Genomic DNA, 20,030 nt, shown 5'->3' on the forward strand with positions numbered 1-20,030 from the left:
ATCAGAGGAATCAGAGGATTTCTATGATGGCTATGATCTACGGATCAGAGGAATCAGAGGATTTCTATGAAGGCTATGATGGAGGAAAGCTATATAAGGACGCTCATTTACCATGTATTTAGTTTTCTTCTATCGTCTTGAATTAACTGTGATAACTTGAGTATACGATCTTCTATTGATCAGGATATTCATAGTCTTATTCTTATTTCTTTCGTCTACCGAGACCTTTCGACCTTAGAAGCCTATTAACTTCGCCCGTTAATAGCTATCCTAGCTATACTTGACGGTAATTAACCGAAGTTTCTGATAATTCAAGACCCTCAGTCAAAAGAGAAGTCTTAAGGATAAGTAACGATGGCATCTCAAACCCTAGTTCTAGCAACTCCAAGTCCCAACTCGCGAACTACTAACACTAGCAGTGGGAATACCACGACTACTAATGATAGGGATATAGCAGCGTTATTGCAACGCATTGAAGAACTGGAACGAGCAGTGGTTAATAATAAAGGAAGAACAAGCCAAACACCTTGAGAAATTAAGATTAGAACAGTAACTCTGTTCAAGGGAGAACGTGGAACCCTTAAGGTGTACCTTGCTCAGATACGACTCTATTTTATGCACAATAGTGAACGAATTGTGAGTGAGTCCGACAAAGTACTAGCAGCATCAAGCTTTCTCGATGGAGAGGCCATGAAGTGGTTTGCTCTATACATCACCGACTGGTATCGCGCAAATGGCAATGAAGAACAAAGAAACCCTGAGACAATCGCAATGTTTTCTAGTTACTGGTACTATGAAGAAAAACTTAACCAGTTATGGGGAACCGTCAATGAGGAAATCGAAGCCGTTAATAAGATACGACATGTTAAATAATAAACCTTAGTTGAAGAATACATTTCGAAATTCTTGCAGACATCAGGAGGACTATTATGGAACGATCAAGGATTCAGAGACCAGTTTTATGAAGGACTAAAAGACAACGTTAAAGACTAAATCTCAATGATGACATCATGACCTGAAACATTTCAAGCAATGATAAAAGCAGCATCCCAGATTGATTTAACCATCTACACCTGATGAATGGAAAAGGGAGAATTCAGAAGAAACAAAGCAAACTTATATCAGAAACGAACTAAAGACAAGGATGGAGATACAATAATGTAATTAAATGTAACCTTGTCTAAAGAAGAAAAAGATAAATTGAGAAGAAACAAAGCTTGTTTTAATTGTGGAAAACTAGGTTATTTTGCGAACCAATGCCGAAAGCCAAGAAAGAACCAGAAACCGGCCACTTTAGGTTCGAAGGAGCAAGTCGCAACAATGATTCCACTGGTTTCAATTGATAACAGCGAAGCTGACGGAATAGCTGACGACGAGATCGATTCCAATGAAGATTTGAAGCAATCAGTTGAAAACGAAGAATGACGATTAGAATGGATAATGAACTACGAACGAATCTAAGCAGAATGGATACGATAAATCGAAGAGCAGAAGGCTCTAGAACAACTGAAAGAAATGCTTAGCGACCTAAGCAAGAAAGGTAAAAGACAGAAGAGATTCAGCCTCAGAAGGAGTGTTGAACAAGCAAGACGAGTTAGCACCGATACAAGGAAGGGACGCCAACCTTACGATTCGGGGGAAGAATCAATCGGCCAGGCATTTCTCGTACATCACCTCGAAAATACGAAAGACTCATCAGAAGAATGCAGTAAAGACGCCGATTCAGAAGAAATTGACGCAGAAGACTTTGGTATAGAAGATACTCGAGCAAAATCCCCATTGGAAGAGTCGCTTTATACTCAACCAACGTTGCAGGACGATGGGCCAACGACGATAACTCATGAGGACCTGTACCGAGAATCAGATGAAAACCCTGTTGAGGAAAAACCAAAAGAAGCATGGGACGATGCTACTTGGCCTCAAGAGAATGACCGGTGTAGTTGCACGTCGGCAAACGCAACTTGCTGGGAGAGGTCTCAAAAGAAATGGAAAGATCACATCGAAGAATGCAAACACTGTAAAGAATGGACATATCATGTGTGCCAACGACATGGACGAATGCATGCACCCCTAGCGAACATGTACGAACATATATCGCACGAGCGAGGACGACGCTTTTGCAATGGAATGACTGGACATATGAGGAATTGCTCTTGTCATCACTATCTAGCACTAGGAGGAAATTTGCATTAGGAAGTATATTAGACAATGTGTTATGACTCATCATATGAAATGCATCTTGCGGAAAAAGAACAAAAAGGATGGTTTCCAAGAATCCCAGAAGTAATTGAAGAATCAAGACTTAAATGTCCACAGGAATGGATAGAATATCAGTGTGTCTATCAAGAACCCGCATACCCCTATCATGATGACATCACAATCACCAAATGCGAGGCAGAAGGACCACACAAACAGTATTATTATAGTGTTGAAGAATATTTTAAATATTAACAAAGATACCAGGAAAGGCACATAATCATGACTGAACTTATTGTAATAACTATAAAATAGAAAGTAGTCAGTCAAATAGTGATGATACTAGCAAAGATCAATAGAAAAGATGCAAGAATCTTGTTAGATTTAGGAGCAGTCTATAATTATATTGGAGAAGAATTTATGAAAAAAGCAGGACTGTCTATGATCTAGATTAATAAATAGACAACAATCATCTCTATTAGTGGAGAAACAATCAGTCAAAACTATAAGAGACAGGCACTAAATATTGTTGTGAAATTAGGACAATATGCCATAATAGTTATGCTCGACATCGCACCAGTATTAAAAGAATATTATGATGTTGTATTTGGAATGGCATGATTATGAACGCAAAATCCAATAATTGACTGGACAAAAGGAATAGTGATTGTTGATAAGACAAAGCTGAATACATAAATGATCAAAAAGAGTATTGAAGAAATTGCATAGCTATGTGAGGAATTAGGGAAAATCCTCAGTACGCTACTGGAAGCTGAAAGGTCAGCATGGAAGGTAAAAGAACAGGAACGGAAGGTGATGTTTGCTGAAGATATTGAATATATTAACAAAGGAAATAAAGCACGAAACACAGGAAAGCCACAAAACGGTCAGAGAGACTTGAGTGATGAAAATGAAATATGAATCAAGAGCAATGGAACGAAGGAGATTAGGACGATCCGACAAGCACAAACAGTCGAAAAAATGAGAATTACAGAAAGAACATAGAAGATAAAACCGAAACCGAAAGAATTATATAAAAAGGAACTTGCAGAAGTACTAGCAAAGTTGCCTAAAAAATATTATGAGTTTATTGAACTATTTGTGAAAAAAGAATGGCGATTACCAACACACGACAAAGAATTTGAAGTATGAATTGAACTAAAAGAAGGATTTACGCTACTCTCAGTCAAGCAATACCACAAATCAAGAGATGAACTAGAACTCAAGAATGAGTTTACTGACAAGTTTTATGAAGCAATGTATATACGACTGGGATACGGAAAAGTATCAGCATGATCGATGTTTGTTAACAAGAAAGATATGACTAAATAAATGGTTATTGACTATAGAGCACTGAATAATGGAACAGTAGATAATGCAAATAAGGCGCCTCATCAGGAACAGAAGAGAGATCTCTTACAGGGAGCAAAGATCATGATAGTCTTTGACATTCAATGGGGTTATTATAACCTACGAATGGCTGAAGATAACATTTAGAAAATAGCATTCCTTATGGATAAAGGACTGTTTGAATGGGTAGTTGCACTAATAGGTTTGAAAAATCTACTGGCACAATTTGCATGATATATGACACATGTTCTATGGAAATACTTGAACAAATTTGTTGCAGTCTACTTTGATGATATCATTGTATACTCACAAAACCCGGAAGAACATGAAGAACACGTACGACTAGTCATGACAGCACTCATGAACGAAGGATTGACGCTCAAGATCAAAAAGTGTGAGTTCGACACTACAACCGTCAATTACTTAGGAATGGTTTATACGCCAGAAGGATTGAAGATCCAACCAGAAAAGAAAGACGCAATACTCGACTGGCCTATCCCAACAAACGTCAACGAAATACAGCAGTTTCTAGGCGCAACAGGATATGTCCGAAGATACTTGAAGAATTACGCAGAAACAACACGACCAATCACAGAATTATTAAGAAAAGATCAAGAATTCAATTGGACAGAATGACAATAGCAAGCATTTGAGAAAGTCAAGGAATTAGTTAGAGAAGCACCAATTCTTATGCTTCATAATCTGGAAAAACTGAATATGATTTGACCAGATGCATTAGGATATGTATTAGGAATTGTTTTGGAACAATTAGGAGATAATGGAAAATTAAGATCCATCGCCTTCTACTCTAGGCAATTTACTATTACAGAAAGGAACTATGATGTTCATAATAGAGAACTATTTGTAGTAGTTGAAGTATTTAAGTAATGGAGACACTACTTGTAAGGAGTTAAAGAAGAAATAGTTGTAAAAAGCAATCATCATAATCTGAAGTACTTTATAATAATAAAAGAGCTTATCAGCAGACAAGTTAAATGGTTAGAGTACCTATCAAGGTTCAAGTTTTGAATTGAGTATATCAAAGAAAAAGAAAATATTATTGCTAACACATTAAGCAGAAGAGCAGATTATATAATTAGAATACAACAGCTATGAACAAATATACTAGTGGAAGATGAAGATAGAATCTGCTATAATGACAAGGCAATACTAGCGACAACCATTATGATAGAAAGCAAAGGTTTTCATAAAAAGATGGTAGAAGCTACTAGGAACAATAAAATACTGCAGACAGCACTACACAATGATGAAGTAGTAATTGAGAACAGATTAGCCATTTGGAGAGGATTAATATTGGTACCATTTTCAATGATTACAGAAGTCATTCAAATAAACCATGACTTGCCAATCGAAGGACATCATGGAATCAACCGAACAGTAGAAAAGATATAACGAACATATTACTTTCTAAGAATGAGAAAATTGGTTGAAGATTATATCAAGAAATGCAATAGTTGCAATCGCAATAAACCAATCAACCATTGACCCTATGGAAAAATACAGATTCCAGAAACATCAATGAAAGCATGGCAGAAGATCACAATGGATTTTATACAAGGCTTACCAGAGTCGAAAGATCCTATTTCAGGAATCACGTACACTGAAGCTATTGTTATTATGGATAAGCTTACAAAATATGTTATCCTAAAGCCAACATCAAAGAATTTAATGGCATAATAATGCGCAACACTGATGTTACAAGAAATGTTTATAATATTCGGATTACTAAGTAAAATCATATCTAACAGAGATAAGTTATTCACGTTTAAATTTTAGCAGACAATTATAAAAAATTGTGGAATAGAATACAATCTATTAACCGCATATTATTAATAGACTGATGGCTAGACTGAATGAATGATTTAAGTAGTTGAATAATATCTAAGACATTACTTGGATTGGAACTAAGATAATTGGATAGAATTGCTATTAATTGCTTAGTTTGCAATGAACAATGCTATAAATATATTAACAGGACAAGTACCGCATTTCGCTAACCTAGGAAGAATTCTAAGGATAAGTTAGAAAAACATTAAATGAGAAGGAGCATTAAATAAAGTAAACATCTAAGCAACACATATGTAATTGATGTATAGCAATCTATTAAAAGATATTAAATGGGCAGAAATGAGAATGAAGAAATATTACGATAAGAAGCGTGAGGATGTGTTAGCACTCAAAAAAGAGGAGAGAGTTTACCTTCTATAATAAATGCTAGGATTGAAAGGTTTTAACGTCAAAAGCACAAGACTAAGTGATAAATTTGACATAGTTAAATTTGGACCGTTCATTATTAAAGAAAAACTCGCCAATGATAATTATAAACTCCAGCTACCAACAAGAATGTGAATATATCTGGTATTTCATATCTTATTATTAGAACTAATAATCAACTCAATGAACGAAGATAAAGCAGCAGATGACGAAGAATACAAAGTCAAAAGAATACTGCAGCGCAAGTTAGAAAAAGGACACATCTACTACCTTATGAGATGGAAGGGATACAGACCTGAAGAAGATACATGGAAATCTGTTAGGCACTTGAATTGCCCCGAGAAGATTCAGGAATGGAGACAGAAGTATGGTCGAGAAAGATAGAAGGATCAAAGTTAGTATTGAGGACAAGGTTGTTGTTTTATAAAGTAAAAATAGCAGCCAGAAGCTCGTTAGTCTCTTGTTGTTTTTTCACTTGTTTTATTTTTGCCTCTTCTTCCGCTTTCTCTAATCTTTCCAACTCTTTGACGTCCTTTATATCCTTTTAGAGGAATTCACCAGCCTGTTTTTTTAATAATTTTTGCTGTTTCCGCAAATGAAGAATTTTAACCAAGGCTTACTCTTCTTCCTCTTGAAGACACTCCTGGGCTTTGGAAAGGTACTTCTATGCCACCTTAGACACAGGCATGTCGACATAACAACAATTATTTGCACGAATACACTCGTTATAACGTTTAAAGAACTCCGCTTTGATGCAAGTTTTTCTTAAGTTACTATACTGGTTATATAGGAAATAATAAATGACGCCAAATTGTTTAATACACGAAAGAAGAGAGTTCTTTGAGATTGTTTTTTTTAAAGATATGATTAGTGCGAAGCCACAAGATCGCACATTTGGAATATTTAGGGAGTTAGGATTAGTTATCTACACTTTAGAGGATATAAGCTATTTATTGAGCTGTTGAGACGCCAGCCTTCAGAGGAGGGGATTGTCAGAGAATCAGAACATTATAGCCAATGGATCAGGTTAGTCACTATGGGACTAATGCATACTGGAACAAAGGATTACCCGCAAAGCCTTAGGGTTAGGGCATTAGAGGAATCAGAGGATTTCTATAATGGCTATAATCTATGGATCAGAGGAATTAGAGGATTTCTATGATGGCTATGATCTACGGATCAGAGGAATCAGAGGATTTCTATAAAGGCTATGATGGAGGAAAGCTATATAAGGACGCTTATTTACCATGTATTTAGTTTTCTTCTATTGTCTTGAATTAACTGTGATAACTTAAGTATACGATCTTCTATTGATCAGGATATTCATAGTCTTATTCTTATTTCTTTCGTCTACCGAGACCTTTCGACCTTAGAAGCCTATTAACTTCGCCCGTTAATAGCTATCCTAGCTATACTCGACGGTAATTAACCGAAGTTTCCGACATCTAATCTATATGCCTTCATATTCTTTACATCTCTTATAGCCTTTTGATGTTAGCTATTTTGCAGTTCTAAAGCAATAATATGAAAAGCTTATTAAGTAGCGGATGAGACTTGGCTTTAATTATATTAATAAAATCAACTTTCTTACTGTATTTCCAAAGACCTATATAATGACATATAAAGCTAAGACTATTTGGAATAGCTTTAAAGCAACTAGATTAGTGCTATTAGATCTAGATTAAGTTTATTAACAACTTATTATCTAATTAAAGATCTTAATACTATCTTCTTATCTATCTAGTGATTCCTAATCCTCTTGCCTTTAAATGTCTTAAAACCTATATTAATTTAAACAGCAATTAAGTACAATTAAGTGGCGAATCAATTAGTATATATGGAGCTTATCTGAGGTTATTAATAAAATAATTAGCTATATATTAAAAGCTTATAAGACTAGTATTAATAAGCTTCTTATTATATAGAAGGAAGTTCACAATTTATAAGCTATAAATAAGAAAGAAAAGCAAAAGCATTAAAAATTTATAAAATAAATAACTTATGAGTAAAAAATTACTAGAGAGGAAGTCTAGACGCTTATAAATTAACTAGTTGAAGTATTTTAAGTTACTACTACTACTCTAGCTGAGCCAGAGCTTCTAGCCTCTTAACCACATATACGCCGCCAATTTCAATGTAGTGAGTGTGGAATTTTCAGACATAGAAGACCTCAATGCCCTAATTGTACTAGTAATTAACTTTTTATATATAATTATTATTTCAGGTTGAAATTTCGGGTTAAAATTAATATAGAGCGCGTTTTTCAGCGGAAGTGGTGGGTCGGTGGTGGTGGCGGTTCGGGGGTGGATTACGTTAACATATAGACCGAACCCATTACGTAAGCTTCGGGCCGGCTCTAGCTCGCTTCTATTGCACATAGAGTATTATTCATTAAACCAGAATATAGGCAAGGTGGCAGAGTGGTCTAATGCGCTAGACTAGAATAGCTAATCTAGTACCTTCGGGTGCGCAAGTTCGAATCTTGCCCTTGTCGTATACTTTTTGCTTCACTTTGAAAGTGAAGGAAAACCCCCACCCCCCTGTAACTAGATTCTCTAGGTTATTCTTTTTTCGGCAGTCGACAACTTCCAAGGAATAAGATAATGCTGACCCAGGAAAAGTGGCATTAAGCTTAACAAGAGTGTCAGTCCACCTCCCCCGTATAATTTTACTATTTGCGACAGCGAACCCGATCTACCTACCCTTCGGCCAAGTTGTAGTTATTTTTTTCTTCACTTAGCCGCTTTAGAGGTGATAAGAGAACAAAGCAGCCCCCAAAGAAAGGGCTGTAATACTTGCTAAGGAAGGCGGGCACCAACGTGATGATAGACATACTCATCTGCCTTGATTTCTAAGCTGCAGTGTAACTACGCGCCATATTTCTCGTCCACTTTGTCAGATCTTCTTCTCCGAGACATGTACACGACAAAAAGAACAATCACAACAATCACAATCCACGAAAAAGCTGAAATCGATCTACTCTTGTCTAATTGTTGAACGAGGAGCTGTTGAGGTGTTATTGGTGAGTGATCGGTTGATTTCAACGATTCTGTCGGCAGATTGGCGTCGGCACCTTCTTCAACGGCCGGTTGCGTTATATCTTATAAGAAAAGACGAGCAAGAAATCAGCGATTCCAATGCAGCAACCTCAGTAAAACGAATAAAAGACAATATCTCTGAAAGGGATTGATTTTTAGAGCTCTTCATGGCTACCTTCAGCAGGTTCCGGTTCCACCGCTAGCTCTCCGCTCTTGGCGATGCGGACTTCCTGTAGAGGTCGGTCGATGCCCTTCTTGGTAGGGGTGTTTTCAATTTTCTCCACAACATCGTAGCCCTCCAAGACCTCGCCGAAGACAACATGACGGCCGTCGAGCCAGCTGCGTAAGGAAACTGTAATTAGCTATAGGTAATCAAGGCAATGAGATGTGCCATGCGAACCTTGTGACAACGGTAGTGATGAAAAACTGGGATCCGTTGGTGTCCTTTCCGGCGTTGGCCATGCCTAAAAGACTTACATATCAGCTTCCTTGATACACAGCAAAGACCGGCGGAAACAGTAGCATCTTACTCAGGAGACCCTTCTTTGTGTGACGAAGCTTGAAGTTCTCATCGGCGAACTTTTGACCGTAGATGGACTTGCCACCGGTACCTGCAAGAATTGAGCACTACTGCCTGTAACAGATGATGACCCTGGTGTTCGCCCTAGAGCCCTTACCATCATGATTGGTGAAGTCACCACCCTGAATCATAAAGTTTTTGATGACACGGTGGAAAGTTGAGCCTTCGTAGCCAAACCCCTGCTCGCCAGTAGCAAGAGCGCTGAAATGTCGATTCCTCAGTAAGACAAAACGCCGTAATACTCAAGAGAGATCGATCAAAAGTACACATACCGGAAGTTCTCAGCAGTCTATATCAAAAGTTAAGTAAGCATGGGCTCCGTTATTCATTGATAATGGAAGACAGCTAGTTAACTATGTCTAGTACTCACCTTGGGAACAGTCTTTCCGTACAGACCAAAGACAATACGGCCTAGTGGTTGTCCATCCTGCTCGATATCGAAGTAAACCTATTACCATCGGATCAAGTCAGCATTTATAACAGGCGACGCAAATGCTAATGCTCAATCGTTGTTTCGCACCTTGTTCGTGATCTTTGGCCCGCGGGGTGTAGCTTCCTTGGCCTGTGAGAGGAGGCCGAAGCCGAGTGTCAAGACCAGAAGAAAAGAGAAAAGTAAGCTTTTGAAATGCATGTTTGCTAGGAAATAGGATCTGTATAATTGGAGTTGGAGTCTCGACTACCTTCTCCTTAATACGGGAAGTAGTGAGGTCGTTTTAAAGGCCAGCTTACATGCGGAGAGACCCGCCAAGCCGCAATTGGACAGCCCTGATTGGCCGCATTTCACACTGCGTCGGAAATACTTTGTTCCGTCTTGCGCGAGATCATCTTTCCAGGTGAATTATATGATGACGGTCGCTGTTGCACACGGAAAACAGCACGCATTCTTCTTGCTACAGCATAATGGTGAGTCACACATACACTATCTTTGTCGGGAAAAGAGCATTCCAAGTTATGTCTGGCTAACAATCTATAGGTTTTCATCCTGGGAGTAAATTTTCCTGAGCGGAATCTCGTCAAGGCAAGCCGATATACACACTCCCTCCCTCCCTCTATCCACGATACTCAGGACATATAAGCAGTTCTGACAACGTTCTAGAAATCTCTCGAGACTTTCTTTGGCATCGGTCCCAATGTCTCCTCCCGCCTCATGGCCCGCTACCACATCCACCCGACAGCGAAAATCGGCGATTTGGCAAACCCGCAGGTCCTCGATATTACAGCTGCGTTGTCCGAAATGAAGATTGAAAATGACCTGCGTCGCCAGGTCCTTGATGATATTAAGCGGTTGAGGGATACGGGTACTTATCGTGGAAGGAGGCATGCATTAGGTTTGCCTGTGAGAGGACAGAATACTCGCAACCAGGTACGTCGACTTTTTCTATTGATTTTGTCTCTTCTCAAACTGACTTGTGGCTTGTAAGATTAAAACGGCATACAAACTCAATTCGGCAGAAAGGAGACTTTGATGCCCTTATCTCTCTCGCATGTCTTTTCTCCGCATCACATATACTTTGGCGACACTCTATCCATTTATAAAGCACGGGAAAAGGGCGTTATTTATTTTCAGTTGAAATGAGATTTGTACAGTAATCATGTATTGATTGTAAAATACCTACTAGAAGAGAAGAATGATTTCTTGTTTGATGAAAACGTAAAGCTTGAAGATAGAAAAAGACGCCAACCATCCATAACTTTTCTTTCTATATGTTCAAAATTTCAGGTCCCGAACCGCCATACTAATTGGTTTTTGGCGGCTCCGCTTGTAAAACGCCTTCTCCACGATTGATTTGTATTCTCTTGTCTTCACCGGCGCTCACAATGCCCACGGAATTATCCCAGCATACCCCAAACACCTTAATTCCGTCTCCACCTATTCGCTTTGAGCCCTCCTTACCGGATTCCTCTAGGCTTTTGCGTGGTATGCAATATATGTCTCTGCCAACAATGCCATCCGTATCCGTCTTTGTAGACCTGACATCCCAAATGCGGCATGTGCCATCATGACTGCCACTAATGAGTCCATATGTACTATGCGGATCACGGGCGAGGGTAACGACAGCATTGGTATGTCCGCGTAGGGTCATGACAGAGACGGACGTCGCAGAGGCTCGCGGGTCTATGAGTGTGATATGCCGGGCGGATGTACCAGCCGCCAAAAGGTGTAGTTCAGGAAGATGTTCAAGGGATAGGAGTGAATGCGAAGTAGTGCGAGTGTCAACGAGAGCTGATGTGACTAGATCCCAAGTACGAAGTGAATGGTCCCAAGACGTGGAATACCCAACTGTGGAGTCCTTTGCATCGAAAATCGCCGCGGAAACAGGGCCAGTGTGAGAGGACAAAAGTGCAAGTGGACCGCGTTGAGGTACGGTAACGGAAGAGTTTAATTTGCGCCGTTTTGAACTCCTTGATGCATTTGAGGGTAATAGTTCTGCGGGGGCAGTAGGCGCATCTGATTTCCGAGTCGACCAAAACCCGACAGTGTGATCTGCTGATGCAGATAGCATTCGATTTGAAGGCGCATGTACAGAAAGAGAATCCACGCCCGACTTATGTCCATACAGTTCAAGTTGGGGGGTAATGCGGCCTGCAGACCCGTCCTCATCTTCGGTGTATTTCCATAGTCGAACCGTTCTATCAAGCCCCGCTGAGGCAAGTTGCGTAGGGGAAATTATTTTTGATGCTTTGATAGAAGCCGTATGGCCACCTTCAGAAGCATCTGGCGAGACAGCAATAGTCTGGGATGACATGTTCCACATCCTTAAAATACCATCATAGCTGCCAGACAAAATCCTTTCCTGTCCAGCCGACACGCTCGCTCCACCTGTAAGAGACGTCGCCGACAGAACGTCAACCGAGCTCACCCAATCATCATGCAAAAAGGATGCAATATGTAATGGCGGTATCAGGGCTCGCACATATTCAACTTCAAGTGTCGTCTCCGCGGATATACCGTTTGCGGTCAGGTACTCGTCAATTGAGGTTCGTAGATATGTCCCGTTGACCAAGAACTCGAGGGGAATCGGTTTCTCATTGCTAAGTAGGTTGTTCACCAAAGTAGACAGCGCATATCTTCGCAGGCCTGATGAACACAGAGAAAGAAGTCAGTAAAAACACAGCAGAAACCTACGACGTAACGCCATTTTATATTTTAAAAAGAAGAAAAAAATGTCAGGCATAAATACTTACCAGTAGGCACAAGGATTGGGCCAGTGCCATCAGGTAGAGCGATATCACCGTCCCTGGTAGTAAGATGCAAGCGCACCTGTCGTTGGCTTGCCTGCGACGACGAAGCAGCTTCTACATCCATGTTTCTGCAAAAGTGAAAAGCACTGGATATCAGATTGAGCGGAACTGAGCCTTCAAACGCTTGAGGCAAGAATCAAAAAAATTACGGCAACCGAAACGGCACTTTGCGCATAGCCCCACATGTGCCCGCTTCTTGGATGGGATCATTTACTGTACATGGCTTGCTGCTTTTTATATATTTTGTGGCTGCGACTTCATTATATACACTCTCATATAATATTCACTAACGTGTTCGCCTGATCTCAGATATCGTCTTCCGCCGATGGTCAGACTCTGCAAAAAGAGCTGTGATCAACTCTATTACTTCCTCAGCGGAGAACTCCAGGCGCAATTCTCCTTCTGTCCATAGGAACCTGATGTCCGCTAACGAGCTCTCGAGTATGTTTATCAAATACTGGAACTTCAACCAGCTTCGAACGTAGACGGCTGCCATAGAAGTCGCGCCAACGTCCGTTTTGGGAATGAATATGTCTTCCAGCGTGGAGAGTCTATTGCAAAGAGCAATTAATGTTTGAGATTCTGCCTCTGATATGTCGGATAGGTCTTCAATGTCAACAATCACTTTGTTGATAACCGAAGACATGAGAGATCCCATTGCTTGGAGAAGCGCCGAGTGCGATAGGATCGGCTGCCACTCTTTGAAGACGCTACGAATCCTGTCAACTGTTGCATCCACCGCATTCTCGCATTCTCTCAGAAATGGCTGCTCCGAGCAACGAGCGAAGCCTTGGCTTCCATCAAGCAAGTCCGTGATAATAATTCGTTGTGTTTGCATTTCCTTGCTATAAGATAGTTTGCCGAATCGTTCCAAGCCTTCGATGTCCGCTGCCAGTCTTGTGAGTTGATGCTCTTCCACTAGGCTGCGGACCTTCTCAGCAAGGTAAAGGCTATCGTTGTATAAGTAAATGTTCCCGGCATTCAATTTCAACGAGTAGAAGGATGGAGCTATTGCTTTAAACATGGCTATAATTAAGGTCGGGAGCGCTAACAGGCCGTTTCCTGAGGCGGCAACGCGACTAGCGGAAAATCTTCACAGGGTTAGTCAGGAGTACCGTAAGACCTTTGCGGAAGGGCTTACTCTGGCTTTGATAAGGATTCAGAATCTGAAATCTGCTGTGCGAGCAGAGCAGTGACTGAGTCCGGAATATCTGTAATCGTGTAGCGCTCTGTCAATGTGATTTCCCTGGCTGCCAAACCCTTCTCTGCTGGAAGGTCTTTTCCCTGACTTTTAACTTCGCTAAAAGCTTCCGGCTTGTCAGGAGTACACTCTTCATCAGCCTCCTCGCCCCAACCCCAAGCATCATCGTCATTCTCATCCTCATCAGCTGCTTTTTCTGCATCATCCAGCTCCTCTTCGAGCCCCCAAGCATCGAAGTCATCTCCTTTAGATTCTTGAGGAGCACTGGTTTTGGTGGATTCCTCCTCTTCACTTTCATTGCCCCAATTAGCATCCCAGTCCTCCGTTATACCGGTCTCTAGGAGGACATCATCTTTATTTGTCACAACCTCTTTCTCGACCCTCTCGACTTCCTTCGTACTGCCTTGACTCTGGACAAGGATTCCACGGACTTGATCCAAAGAGTCTACTCTGCGGCGAGTAAGCCACAGCCGAGGGAAATGATTAACCCATGAAACAAGTTGCTCTTGGCCATGCCACCCAAATGTTTCTATTGTCTTAGAGAACTCGTTTACACGCACCAATGTGTCCTCGAAATCCCGTATACTGTCCAAATTCAGCGGAATCGTTGGGGTTAACCATGACTCACTGAATATAACCGATATTTGCGGTATGATAGCCTCTGCTGCAGACTCCACAACGGAGCCTGGTAGTTTCTCTCGCAAATAACGTAGGATGGAAACCAGGCGGGTGAGAACTTCAGGTATCGATGAAGGTAATGGCTCCCCTACCCGAATGCCATGGTCTCCAACTGAAATTTCACGGCTTTTCCCGGGGGTGCGTGGCATGAGGACCGGTTGAATAATATTCTCCAATACACCATGCTGAAACGAACTTTTCACGGAATCAAGTATGCCGAGACGAGATAATGATGTGACCAGAGTTGATAATGTAGGTTGCTCTGACAATATCGTTAAGACTAGCTATCGCAATTTTATCAGGGGGAGGGCGTGTTGTATTTTCTTACTAGACTCATCGTTGATGATAACCTCAAATTCGTTTTTGCTTAATCGTACCTGACGCGCCCAGCACGACAGCAGTAAATCGACAATAGACGTGCGCAGAGAAGAGACCCTTTCACGTAGAATACTTGAAATGCTGGTATATCTCATCAGATTGTGGCTTTCTAAGAGTCTTTCGGCGGCTTCAAGAGATGTGATGGAATTATCAATGTCCTCCTCTTCAACAGCTTTGTGACTATTGAATATATGCGAAGAGAACTTCTGGACTTCTCCGAGAACATCGGTAACCGCTTCATTGAAGGCAAGTTCGTTGGTGATAAGCTGCACCTTGGCCGAGGCATCCTTGACTTTGTCTTGCAGTGGTTGGGTCCGTTCGTGTTGGGCGACAATATCTCGTGCGGTCTCTCGAGATCGCTCGATGTCCGCACGTAGCTGGCGAGCTTGGGATATCCACCCATCAACATCCGAAGCTGTGCCTTGACTCAAAGCGTTGATTTCTTCCTTCAAACACAATCACCATTAGTTATAGTCAGCGCGGGGTACAGCGATGACTTGCCTCTACCAGTGCGCGAGCCTGAGAAATATCTTGCAATCCTTTTGGAAGGAAATGAGGAGCGAAATCCGTAGATACAACATCTTCGGAGTCCGGGTACTTGCCATCAGCCACGAATGCAAGCAGGGATCTGCCAACATCGTCCTTGGTCACTGCGGAGGGCATTGTGTACGGCGTCACCGAGACGAAAGAGAGGACGAAACCAGCATCGAGGGAATGAACTGCCAAGTGATTTTCCAACGAGAAGACGAGCGATGCACATTCGACTATGGAGATTTTGTGGTCATTGCGAAGCCAATTGAAGCTGTGGGAGACGAAGATAGCGGTGAAGATGACAGCTTGGACAGCTCTCTAGTGAATTGATGCGGCTTTGCCATGTGACTTGGCGTCACTGCGGCGTTTGGCTCCCCCACAAAATTGTCAAAGACCCGTGCGAACATCGCAACAAACCTCCTGCCACGTCAGTTCTGGACTTAAAGGAGAGAAAAGGAGTTCTTTCTCTCGTAAGGGCCTTCTTGTTGTGTACACTGAGTTGCTGGGCTCTTTTCTCCGGCAATTCATTGGATTGGCGCAGAGGGAGTGCTGACATAGACTGACTTTACATAGTTATATTTTGTATCTTCCTCGCCAGCCGCGACTGAGCTCAACCTACTTTCGCTTTCACCGATCAACGAGTTGCATGTTTTGCCTGTTGAAAAAGCACCATTCAAAGCCTGCCTTACTTCAACATCCATCGATTGATCTCTCTGCTTCCTCGGTAAGTAAATCGCCCTAGTGATTATTTTCTACACTGGTTACCCCTCCTCTTGACCCTGCGGTGCTTCAATATATCAATATACCCTTTTGCACGTAAGAATATGTACATATATCTTACAACTGTGTTACCGTTAAACTTCTCTCACCAAAAGTTGACTTGTGTGCTCTTGCATTGTACTAGCTGGTATCGGGTGGTTCTAGATGTTGCTGGAGACTGCCCTGCCAAGTCACAAAGATCTCACTTTCAAGCCCATTGAAATCATCCTTGATGTATGCGTCACTGCCACGAAGTAATCATCACTGACTAAGTCAACAGAAGGTTTAATCCCAAGCTTCTGTTATTTCTGAGCTACCTTCAAACCTTACCGCTACCTTGGCAGCTTCCCCTCAATATGGTGGCATCAGGAAAAGGCTACTTTCGCCAGCTTCAAAAGTTCAAGCCCGAGTATTCCGTCAATGAATTTACCCAATATGAGTCACAAAGGACAGGGATGAGAGTCGTGGTCATTGACCATAAAGGACCTAAGGTAGCTGGCTATTTTGTCCTTGCAACCGAGATCCACGACGATTCAGGCGCACCACACACCTTAGAGCACCTGTGCTTTATGGGCTCTCGCAACTATCGCTACAAGGGGTTCCTCGACAAACTGGCTACAAGGTTCTACTCCCATACCAATGCCTGGACAGCTACGGACCACACTGCCTATACGCTTGATACAGCTGGATGGGCGGGATTTTCGCAGATACTCCCGATTTACCTCGAGCATGTCATTGCCCCGACTCTGACTGATGCTGGCTGCTACACAGAAGTGCATCATATTGACGGAACAGGAAATGATGCAGGTGTCGTGTATTCGGAGATGCAAGGTCTTCAGAACAGCCAGACCGAGTTGATCGACCTCAAAGCACGACGCTTGCTCTATCCAGAAGGTGTCGGATTTCGATATGAGACCGGAGGTATGATGGAACAACTTCGATCACTCACCGCAGATAGGATACGGGCCTTCCATCGTGAGATGTATCAGCCAAAGAACCTCTGCTTGATCATTACTGGAGAGGTAGACCACGGCGATTTGCTGGAAAAACTAGATACGTTTGAGAGCACAATCCTTGATATTATTCCAAGCCCGGAAGCCCCGTTCAAGCGTCCATGGGTCGAGTCCCAGCGAACTCCACCGCTCAAAGAGTCCATTGTGCAAAAGATAGAATTTCCCGAGGAAGATGAATCGTCTGGGGAGATAGAGATTAGGTTGTTGGGTCCAGATTGCACAGACTCAATCCAAGGTAAGCATTACGAAAGCTCAGTTGTCAAGTATCTTTGCTTACTTTTTCCAGGCGGTGCGCTAAACGTCGTACTTTTATATCTGGCTGGCTCATCGGCTACTATCCTGGAGAACACGTTGGTCGAGAAGGAGCAAGTTGCAAGCGCAGTATATTTTGCCACTGATGATCGGCCAGATATCGAGATTCGTTTCACCCTAACTAGTGTGGCAACGGAAAAACTGGAAGAAGTTGAGAAGCGATTCTTTGAGATATTGCACGAAGCTGTGGAACAGCCTCTTGACATGAAATACATATCTGAATGTATTCAGCGTCAGAAACGAAGCTGGAAATTCTCAACAGAGGGTTCTGCTATATCCTTTGCCGAATACGTTATTTCTGATTTCCTGTACGGTAAAAAAGATGGGTCAACACTCCTTGATATCGCCACTTTGAATGAGTACGAGGAGTTGGAGAAGTGGACCGAAGAGCAGTGGAAGGATTTCATCAAGAAGTGGATTGCTGATGCTCACCACGTATCCATTCTGGGTGTCCCATCAAGCAAACTTTCAAAAAAGCTAAAAGCTGATGAAAAAGCAAGAGTTGCAGCACGACGAGAAGAGCTTGGCGAGAAAGGTCTCAAGGTGCTGCAGGAAAAGCTGGAATCTTCTATGGCAGAGAATGATAAGCCCATTCCATCAGAACTTTTGACTCAGTTTAAAGTTCCGGCAACAGACTCAATACACTTCGTCACGACAACGACGGCAAGGTCTGGATCTGCACTAAAAGCTGGCAGGCCCGATAATGAACTACAATCCTTGATCGATGCCGATAAAATGGAAGCACCCCTTTTCATCCATTTTGAACACATTGAAAGCAATTTTGTCCAGTTGTCTCTTCTCATTTCCGCAGGGAAGGTGCCCGTCCAGCTCCGTCCTTTGTTGGCAGTATACACTGAAGCCTACTTCAATAGTCCTATTCAGAGGAACGGGGAGACGATTTCTTTTGAGCAGGTTATCGTTGAGCTTGAAAGAGATACAGTTGGGTATTCGATGGAAGGAGCACGGGATTTAGGAAATTCAGAGATGCTTCGGGTCATTTTCCAAGTCGAGGTCGAAAAATATGCTACTGCAATTACGTGGTTGAAAGAACTTACCTGGAACTCTGTATTTGATGCTGAGAGGCTCAAAGCTATTACCACGCGACTACTTGCAGACGTTCCGGATGCAAAACGTAGTGGCGATGATATGCTTGCTGCAGTATTTGTTATGACTCATTATGCCCCGGAGTCTATCGTACGAGCGCGCAGTACGCTTGTAAAGGCTCGTTATTTGAAGCGTATCAAACGGCTTCTGGCAACCAAACCAGAGATAGTGATTTCTCAGATGGAAGAAATCCGAAAATGTATGTTTCAATTTTCCAACTTTCGGGTTCTTGTTATCGCCGACCTGAAGAAACTGCATGCGCCGGTTTCTTCGTGGAAATCATTCGTTGAGGGACTTGATTCCAAGCAAAATTTACAGCCTATTACAAGTAGACGGGCTCAACTTAGCGAGGCTGGAAAGAATATTGGCCAGCTGTGCGATGTGGTTCCCATGTCAACGATTGATTCATCGTTTGCTTACGCTACTGCGAAGGGGCTAGACTCATACGACCACCCAACGCTGCCTTCCTTATTAGTTGCCATAGCCTATATGAATGCTGTTGAGGGCCCTCTTTGGGTTGCCGTCCGCGGTACCGGACTTGCATATGGCACCAACTTCGGGTATAATATCGATCTCGGATCGGTCAACTTTGATGTTTACCGTTCTCCCAACGCCCATAAAGCGTTTAGCTCCAGCAAGAAGATCGTTGAAGATCACCTCACAGGTGCCGTTGAGTTTGATCCCTTGATGCTTGAAGGTGCAATTAGTAGCATAGTGGTCAGTTTCGCAAATGAGCAAGCAACCATGGCGAGCGCTGCCCAAGGCAGTTTCATTCGCCAGGTGGTCCGCCTTCTACCAAGCGACTACAAGGAAAAGATCTTGAAGAAAGTCAGGGAGACGACAGTTGATGATGTCAAACTCGCGCTGAAAGATATCATATTGCCACTTTTTAACCCTGATTCCTCGAATCTTGTGGTAACATGTGCACCGGTGCTGGAAGAGGTGAGTTTGGGCAGTCCCAACCTATATTTAAAAGCTAGATACTAACATCTGCCTGCATTTACAGACGATCAACAATGGTTTTGTATCTTTTGGCTACAAACCTGCGGTTAAGACTTTGAACGAATTTGAGGATGATTACGGTCTAAGAGTTGATGGCGAGGAAGACGACGAAGAGGACGAAGAGGACGAGGATGAGGACGAATCAGAAAGTGAGGAAGAGGATGGCGAATGATTCAATTCATCTAGATAGCCAATAGTTTGTCCTCAAGACTGCTACATATTTTGACAAATAGCCATCCTTCTTCAAAGAACAATCAACCAACAAGGAGAAAGTCGACAGGCAAAGCAGCCCGAAGGATAGATAGATAGATTGGCCTTAGTGTTCTTTGGACTTGAAAAAATTCGACAGCGCAAGATTCGCGTGAAAGAACTAGATCTCTAGTCATGAAGTTGAACTTAAGAAACGCTGG

General features: G+C 42.1%; 5 protein-coding genes across 5 annotated transcripts, besides 3 other annotated features; 2 read left to right on the plus strand and 3 right to left on the minus strand.

Annotated features, from left to right (window-relative positions):
* The first annotated feature begins 22 nt into the window (after window positions 1-22).
* Window positions 23-6,540: a repeat region (Identified by RepeatMasker using a combination of RepBase library and repeat library created with RepeatScout).
* A 32-nt stretch (window positions 6,541-6,572) lies between these two features.
* Window positions 6,573-7,237: a repeat region (Identified by RepeatMasker using a combination of RepBase library and repeat library created with RepeatScout).
* Window positions 7,226-8,097: a repeat region (Identified by RepeatMasker using a combination of RepBase library and repeat library created with RepeatScout).
* Window positions 8,098-8,974: 877 nt separating this feature from the next.
* UA08_00174 (Peptidyl-prolyl cis-trans isomerase B) lies at window positions 8,975-10,030 on the minus strand (the record flags this gene model as incomplete). The annotated part of the gene is made up of 7 exons (XM_020259951.1): window positions 8,975-9,158; window positions 9,220-9,283; window positions 9,350-9,430; window positions 9,497-9,600; window positions 9,672-9,688; window positions 9,770-9,847; window positions 9,920-10,030. 7 exons carry the CDS (start codon window positions 10,028-10,030, stop codon window positions 8,975-8,977), a joined length of 639 nt encoding a protein of 212 aa, XP_020124758.1.
* A 269-nt stretch (window positions 10,031-10,299) lies between these two features.
* UA08_00175 (hypothetical protein) lies at window positions 10,300-10,865 on the plus strand (the record flags this gene model as incomplete). The annotated part of the gene is made up of 4 exons (XM_020259952.1): window positions 10,300-10,302; window positions 10,373-10,387; window positions 10,496-10,762; window positions 10,821-10,865. 4 exons carry the CDS (start codon window positions 10,300-10,302, stop codon window positions 10,863-10,865), a joined length of 330 nt encoding a protein of 109 aa, XP_020124757.1.
* Window positions 10,866-11,135: 270 nt separating this feature from the next.
* UA08_00176 (Ribosome biogenesis protein ytm1) lies at window positions 11,136-12,706 on the minus strand (the record flags this gene model as incomplete). Its single annotated transcript, XM_020259953.1, has 2 exons — window positions 11,136-12,478; window positions 12,586-12,706. The coding sequence occupies 2 exons, from the start codon at window positions 12,704-12,706 to the stop codon at window positions 11,136-11,138; spliced, it is 1,464 nt and encodes a 487-aa protein (XP_020124760.1).
* A 222-nt stretch (window positions 12,707-12,928) lies between these two features.
* On the minus strand, window positions 12,929-15,562 carry UA08_00177 (hypothetical protein; the record flags this gene model as incomplete). The annotated part of the gene is made up of 4 exons (XM_020259954.1): window positions 12,929-13,592; window positions 13,784-14,783; window positions 14,850-15,345; window positions 15,407-15,562. 4 exons carry the CDS (start codon window positions 15,560-15,562, stop codon window positions 12,929-12,931), a joined length of 2,316 nt encoding a protein of 771 aa, XP_020124759.1.
* A 983-nt stretch (window positions 15,563-16,545) lies between these two features.
* On the plus strand, window positions 16,546-19,792 carry UA08_00178 (hypothetical protein; the record flags this gene model as incomplete). Its single annotated transcript, XM_020259955.1, has 3 exons — window positions 16,546-17,437; window positions 17,489-19,560; window positions 19,625-19,792. The coding sequence occupies 3 exons, from the start codon at window positions 16,546-16,548 to the stop codon at window positions 19,790-19,792; spliced, it is 3,132 nt and encodes a 1,043-aa protein (XP_020124756.1).
* Window positions 19,793-20,030: the final 238 nt, after the last annotated feature.

The sequence above is a fragment of the Talaromyces atroroseus genome (genome assembly GCF_001907595.1).
Source record: "Talaromyces atroroseus strain IBT 11181 chromosome Unknown scaffold_0, whole genome shotgun sequence".
NCBI lineage: Eukaryota > Fungi > Ascomycota > Eurotiomycetes > Eurotiales > Trichocomaceae > Talaromyces > Talaromyces atroroseus.